Here is a 7992-nt window from a genome sequence, read left to right as displayed (position 1 = left end):
TTTTAGAGTGTTGTACCAAAAATAAGGCATATTAAATGCTTAAATAGACCACACAGTGAGGATTAATTTATTACCGTTGAAAAAAAATTCTCAGGGGCCGATCATGATGATACTTATTTATTTATTTTACTTCGTCCAGGTATATATGACCATATTAACAAGTTTGATGGAAAATACATGACACGGTGGACCGATGAAGGTTTCAATGGTGGGCGTCCCTAGCACTGCTACTTCTTGTGGTGTGGTCCACTTGAACCTTTGATCTGCCTTATTTGTTAATTTTATTTTAAAATGATATGGAAAAAATGAATGAACGGCGTGGATAAAAATAATATATCACGGTGGACCCTCAGTGGCCCGCGGGGCCTCTGCCTGTTCCAAGCTCGGAACAGGCGGGGGTAGTACCTAATCCGCGCCCTCGAAGGCCTGCTCCGAGCTGGACGGTCCTCGAGCTCCGAGCTGTACAAACTGTTAAAATGATATCAAAGTTATATGGGTCGGAAAATGATGTATTTATCATATCAAGACCGTTCATCCATACGGAGATATCATTTTAGAGCTTGATCTAAAACATGAGTGCTATCCAGAGCTTAAATGGACCACACCACAAATAACATTGAATATAATGATTCTTACCGTTAAAACATTTCGGCTCAAACATTGCAATGATATCTCAAATGGAGCGACGGTTTGTATATAACAAATACATCATGGTGGGACCCACAGAACCGGGTTACGTAAATACACCAGCCAATCCACTTCAGCTACAACCAGCAATAAAGGGTAAACAGAACTGGTGGACATATTATCTCAATCTAAACCGTTAAAACACTGGGAAAATTTTAGAGGGTTATTGTTGACTACTATACTGACAAAATAATACTGACTTATATCCAGAAAGTTAAAATAAAGATAATAAACGGTCTGATTTCAATATTGATTTAATAAATTAGTGTCAGAAAACCAATTAAACTAGACTTCCGATTACGCCACATATATAGTAGATACAAATATTTGGACGGCTTAGATTGGAGTAAAATATACCTCGTTTCAATCGCTGTGTGCATGTGCTGGTGGTCATTCTCCAGCAGCGTATCAAATGGCTCTGAAAAAAGAAAAGAAACTGGCTACAGAGCTAGTTCACCACACTTTATAATTGGTGTCTAATGCGTACAGGTGCCAAAAAATTCACAGCAATCACGACTATCCAAATACTGGGATCCGTAAACAGAATTTCAAACGATCAAACAATCCTCATCGAGTTTTCTCCTATCAATTATGAACCGAAATATTGATTCCTCAAACGAAAGTATTTATACCCATCTAAATTTATATATTATCCATTAACGGTGTGGCCCATGATTCCAACGGTTCAGATTTTCTTAAATACATTCAATGTGCATGATTGACGAAACACCACAACTTAAAAAATGTTGATTAACTCACATCATACTCAAAAAAGAAAAAAAAAAAAAAAAGGAAAAAGAAAGAAGCAAACGGGTCTACTAGAAGATAAGAACGACTCATCAGTCATCATCTTAAAACCTACTGTCAACATCCTCTGCTCTTTCCAGAACTATCTGTAAACCTCTGGTAATTAAAATACAGAAATGCTCCAGTGCTCTCGAGTCTACTTTAAGTTATAGTGCTCCTAGTTTCACTGGGATAATTATATAGTCCAATCAATTCATCCATACCGTTCATTACATTCAGTACATATTTCTTCAGTTACCATGAAAAATTCACACTGTTCTGACTAATATCAATAGTATTTTGTATGAACGGTCTGGATCATTCACACAAAAATATGTCCACTTTGTCATGGAATTCCTATGATTCTAAATAATCATTTTTTTTGTTAGGCAATTGCAACCGTTCCATCCGAGGCTTGGAAATGGATGGCTATAAAAACAACACGAAAGCATGGGCAGATTGGATAAATCTGATCAGTGAGATTTCTGTATTTAATGGACAGTTCAGATTAATCGATTGGACTGTCCCTATGCAAATCGATGTTACAGTGCACTGAGAATTTCTAATTTAATGTATTACGAATAATATTGACGATTTAGTAGTCTGCAGGACTACCTAAATTATAGCCCAAACATTAGATGGCCAGGATCTACCAGATCTGAAAATTGGAAAATGATTAGATGGCCAGTGAATTCTTATTATTTGCTTAGATGGCCCATCAGATTAGCCATTGGGATCACATAAGTAAGCACGTATATTAAAAGTCGACAAAGTCCATGCATCAATACACCATCTATAGTCTACAAAGTCATCCAATCAGTATCAATTAAGAAAAATGTACCATCTAATTAATTCCAATCAGATGAACGGATCAGATCAATGATTGATATCCCGGGCCCTCTCAAATCCATGAGGACTACATGATTTCAGTACTCCCGCGGACCACCTCCCTTTCCTTGAAATTTTCATTTCAAAATTAGAAAAAAAAAAAAAAAGTGGAAAAGGTGCTAAAACTCCATCTCTTTCTCTCATCTCTTCTTTTATAAATCCCCAGCAATCCCACGTTCCCTCACCATTTTCAGAGCTGTTCTCATCTGGGTTTTCTTCCTTGAGATTGTTTTGTTAGAAAAAGAGAGAGAGAGAGAGGGAGAGAGATGGAAGGAAAGGAGGAAGATGTGAAGCTGGGAGCAAACAAGTTCTCAGAGAGACAGCCCATAGGGACATCAGCACAGAGCCAAGACAAAGACTACAAGGAACCACCACCAGCACCCTTGTTTGAGCCTGGTGAGCTCAAATCATGGTCATTTTGGAGGGCTGGGATTGCAGAATTCATTGCTACCTTCCTATTCCTCTACATCACCATCCTCACTGTTATGGGTGTCAAAAGGGCACCTAACATGTGTGCCAGTGTGGGAATTCAGGGTATTGCATGGGCCTTTGGTGGCATGATCTTTGCCTTGGTCTACTGTACGGCTGGGATTTCAGGTACCCAAAACCATGTCCTTGTTTTTTTTTTTGTTGGGCTTGTTGGGGTTGATTTTTAGACACCCAGTTTTTTTTATTGTATGCACCACTTTTTATCTGTTTTGGTGTAAATGTTGACATTTAGGTCCTACTTTTTGTTGCATGCATGCACCATATCTTTTATTTTTTCTTTTTTGGGTTTGGGTTTACTCTAGAAGAAATAGCATAAATTACAAAAAGAAGGGTCTTGTGTGTAGAAAACATGGGTATGAATATCAGTGCTTTTTGCTATTTTCTCAAAGTTCTATTTTTGTTGTATTATTCTAGTAGTTTGTTTCTAATTTTGTGGTTTTTTTTATGCTGGGTGCATTCTTTTTCTTTGATTTTAACTATTTTCTGTTTTGGGTATTTTTATTTTTCTTCCTTTTTCTGATTTTCTAAAATCTCTCTTTTTTTTGCATGGATTTTTTCCTATTTTTTTGGGTGTTGGATATGGTTTTGAAGTAGTTACATCAAGTTTAGTAAATTATGACCAAATTACTCCTGCATGGGTGGAAATTTGTCCCACTCCCACATGGGTGATCTGGTCTTTTTGCTCCTTTGTATTATTTTAGATGAGTGGATTGTGATTTGTTCTGATTGTGGTTTGGTGAAATGGTGCAGGTGGACACATAAACCCAGCTGTGACCTTTGGGCTACTGCTGGCCAGGAAGCTGTCCCTGACAAGGGCTATTTTGTACATGGTGATGCAGTGCTTGGGAGCAATCTGTGGGGCTGGTGTGGTTAAAGGGTTCGAAAAGAACCGTTACCAGTTGTTGGGTGGGGGAGCCAATGTTGTGAACCATGGCTACACCAAGGGAGATGGTTTGGGTGCAGAGGTTATAGGCACCTTTGTGCTTGTTTACACTGTCTTCTCTGCTACTGATGCCAAGAGAAATGCCAGAGATTCTCATGTGCCTGTAAGTGCCCCCCCTCTTTTTTAATGAATAACACCTTTCTCTGCTCTTGGCGGACGGTTTATGATGCATGGTAAATGGTATTTTTGCACCCTTGTTTTTTGATGAATGGCCCATTCTCTACTTTTGCTAAAGAACAATACATAGATATTACTGCACCACCCCCCTTTTTGGGCATGGGGTGATATATGGCAGGTGATATTTGCACCCCATGTTTTTTTTATGAACACTCCCATTCTCTACTTTTGGTCTAATAGCTGATATATTACAGCACTCCCCCTCCTGTGTAGGGTAATATATGACAGGTGATATTTGCACCCCATAATTTTTAATGAACACACCCATTCTCTACTTTTGGTGAAAGAACAGTTTATGAATAGGTGATGTTTGCAGCCCATGGCTCTTTCTTTTACTTTTGGTTGAGGAACAATACACAGATATTACTGCACCCTCCCTTTTTGGGCATGTGGTAATATATGACATGCGATATTTGCACCCCATGTTTTTTATTGTAACACACCCATTATCTACTTTTTGGTGAAAGAACAGTTGAATAGGTGATGTTTGGAGCCCATGACCCATCCTTTACTTTTGGTAAAGGAACAATACACATATGACTGCACTCACCCTTTTGGGCATGTGGTAATACATGACAGGTGATATTTGCACCCCAAGTTTTTTAATGAACACACCTATTCTCTACTTTTGGAGTCCATGGCCCATTCTTTACTTTTTGTAAAAGGAACAATACAAAGATATCACTGCACCCTTTCTTTTTGGACATGTGGTGATATATGACAGTTGATATTTGCACCCCACGTTTTTTTACTGAACACACCCATTATATACTTTCGGTGGAAGAACTGTTATATTACAGCACTCCCCCTTCCTTCTGGGTATATAGGGTGATACATGGTGGATGATATTTGCACCCCAAGTTTTTTAATGAACACACCTATTCTCTACTTTTGGAGTCCATGGCCCATTCTTTACTTTTTGTAAAAGGAACAATACAAAGATATCACTGCACCCTTTCTTTTTGGACATGTGGTGATATATGACAGTTGATATTTGCACCCCACGTTTTTTTACTGAACACACCCATTATATACTTTCGGTGGAAGAACTGTTATATTACAGCACTCCCCCTTCCTTCTGGGTATATAGGGTGATACATGGTGGATGATATTTGCCCCCATGTTGTTTTATGGAAACACCCATTTTCTACTTTGGGGGAAAGAACAGTTGATGAATAGATGATGTTTGCAGCCATGCTTTTTGTGAATACCCCCTTCTCTCAGCTTTTGGGTGGCTCTCCAAAAAGCTGCTTTCTGCTTTTTTTAGGTGGTTTTGTGAAGGTGGTTTTCAAGTTCCTGGTATTCATGGGTTGTTTTGTGAAAGTGTGGGTTCTCTCTCATTTCCACTTTAAAGTGGGTTCTCTTATCTCCACTTTCATGCATGTGGGGCCCTCCACTATCACCCCATTTCAACATGACTTGTCTCTCAAGCAATCCCCACTCCCTTTGGCTAGTAAAAGTCACATCTCATGGTTTGGTAGAATCCAAGGGTATTTTCGTCATTAAAGAAAGCTGATGAAAACCTGCTCTGATGAAATAATTGCTCTCACCAAATTACCCGTGACATGGAAACAACATTATAATAACCTGCTAAATGAACAGGGGTAATTTGGTAAAATATAAAAAGCAAATATAGAAAAAGGGTCGTCCAGAACAAACCTGACAAATGCCATACTGCCAAAATTCTAAAGAAGCATCCATATAGAAGTGTTTTTACGAAAATACCCCTCGTAGGGGGTGGAAATAGAAATAAATAATATTTTACTAATTCAAAATTATCCATGTTTTTTTTTTTTTTAAATTGTGTTATTACAAAATCATTTACTAGATTCCTAAATTGTCCTTTTGGGTGGACAGATCCTTGCACCGCTTCCAATTGGGTTTGCAGTGTTCCTGGTGCACTTGGCCACCATTCCCATCACTGGAACTGGCATCAACCCAGCCAGGAGCCTTGGAGCTGCCATCATCTTCAACAAGGGCCATGCTTGGGATGATCATGTAAGCTTTTCATTCCTGTATGCATGCACCTGTTTTTATTTTTAATGAATTAATATACACACACGCACACACTAATGATTTAAACTAATGCTTTAATTTGTATTTTTCGTTGTAATGCAGTGGATATTCTGGGTGGGCCCTTTCATTGGAGCAGCACTTGCAGCAGTGTACCATCAGATTGTAATAAGGGCAATCCCATTCAAAGCCAGGGGCTAGATTCTCTATCGTCATCGTGTCACTCTCTTCTTGGGTTTTCTTTCTTTTGAATTTTTCTTGTGTATTTTCTTTCTTTTTGGATGGATGATGCGTGGTGTTGATGAAGAATGATGATTTGGTGTGTAAATTAAGAAGGTTGTGCTGTCTAGTTTGTTGCCAGCTTGGAAAAAAGAAGATTCATTTCTCTGTTTAAACTCTCTCTCTCTCTCTCTCTATTTTTAACCCTTGATTTATATGGATGATGTTTGGATGGTGCTAGTAATGCAAACGATAATTTGATTGTTTTGGCATATCATTGGTTGATAATTTGATTGTTTTGGCATATCATTGGTGGCTCATGTGCCCAATAGATTAATAGTATAGTGACATATATGTAACATGTTACACATGCAACTCTTGGAATGATTTTAGATGTAATCCAACCTTTCAAACCCTTTCAAAGAGGGGATTGGAAACCCCCCCTTATTGTATGGTGCCATGAAATAAGGATTAGGCATATCGGATGGAAGGCGTGGACATACATGGGTGAGGCTAGGGCTAGGCTACATCTGATCTGTTCACAGGCTTATAAACCATGTATTTACATTTTACTAGGTAGTTCTCTGCCTGGATTTTGAACTATTTTGTCCCAACAACCCTATTTAAAATTTTGATTTTTCATGCGTGAGCCCGGCTGCACTCAGGATAAGTGAGCAATGCTGCTGCCACCTATGGCTATAACGGATGGACGGCGTGGACATGCATGGGTGAGGCTAGGGCTACATCTGATCTGTTCACAGGCTTATAAACCATGTATTTACATTTTACTAGGTAGTTCTCTGCCTGGATTTTGAACTATTTTGTCCCAACAACCCTAATTAAAATTTTGATGTTTCATGTGTGAGCCCGGCTGCACTCAGGATAAGTGAGCAATGCTGCTGCCGCCTATGGCTATAGGTGTACACGAATCAAACCTTGGCATTGCTCAACTTGGCTCGGCCACTTGTTGACCCCAACTGGAACTCGATCGGCTCGGTCCTCGAGCCTGACTGGCCAGCTCATTCAGCTTGGTCCTCGAGCTTGATTGTTCAGCTCAGCTCAAATTGAGTTGAGTTCACTTGTGCAACATTTTCACAAACACATGGTCTCTAACTTCAAAACCTCGCTTAATGTGAAATAGCAGCAATGTAAAATAGCAACTTCGCAAGAAAGGGTATTTTTTCATGTATGTACCTTTCTTGCCACCGGCCATACCTCATTGATTCATTTCATCAAACGCTTGGTGAGCAACAACAATCTCAAAGTAACTGAGTCACTGAATTGGTTCGATTCAAGTTCAATTTGAGTTAGGTTTGATCCGAGTCGAGTCGAGCTCAGGCAAGCCTTGGCCTTGGTTCAAAATGTTTTCCAGCTCAAAAAATCAGCTCGACTTGGCTCCAACTCAGTTTCTAATTGAGTTGAATCGCGCTTTTTCGAGTCAAGTTGAGCGAGCTACCCGAGCTAACTCTGCTCATGTACAGCCTTATGTTTTGCGGGCTTTTACGTTGCTCTAAGTAACCTTTTTAACATATCTTTCCCTTCATGACTCATATTTACATCGGTCTAAGTAACCTTTTTAACATATCTTTTCCTTCATGACTCATATGATAGGAGGCCATGTTAAATTTAATTGTGTAGTTGGGAGCCTGGATTTAGAATGCATCGGAATAGAAATCACAATTACATTAGAATTAAGTTGATTCAAAACTCTAAATTGTGTTTGGTTGAAATGCACCCGAATTTAAAATCTTCATTTGGGAGCTTGTATTTGGAATGCTTGGAATTTTCCA

At 39.0% G+C, this 7992-nt stretch overlaps 1 protein-coding gene across 1 annotated transcript; it reads left to right on the top strand.

The window, feature by feature from the left end:
* Positions 1–2522: 2522 nt before the first annotated feature.
* LOC131230749 (probable aquaporin PIP1-4) lies at positions 2523–6380 on the top strand. The gene is made up of 4 exons (XM_058226707.1): positions 2523–2958; positions 3601–3896; positions 5828–5968; positions 6089–6380. The coding sequence occupies exons 1-4, from the start codon at positions 2628–2630 to the stop codon at positions 6182–6184; spliced, it is 864 nt and encodes a 287-aa protein (XP_058082690.1). The 5' UTR covers positions 2523–2627; the 3' UTR covers positions 6185–6380.
* The last annotated feature ends 1612 nt before the right edge of the window (positions 6381–7992 follow it).

This window comes from Magnolia sinica, chromosome 17 (genome assembly GCF_029962835.1).
Source record: "Magnolia sinica isolate HGM2019 chromosome 17, MsV1, whole genome shotgun sequence".
Taxonomy (NCBI): Eukaryota; Viridiplantae; Streptophyta; class Magnoliopsida; order Magnoliales; family Magnoliaceae; genus Magnolia; species Magnolia sinica.
Note: the sequence above shows the minus strand (reverse complement) of the source record. Positions and strands in the feature narration are given on the sequence as shown.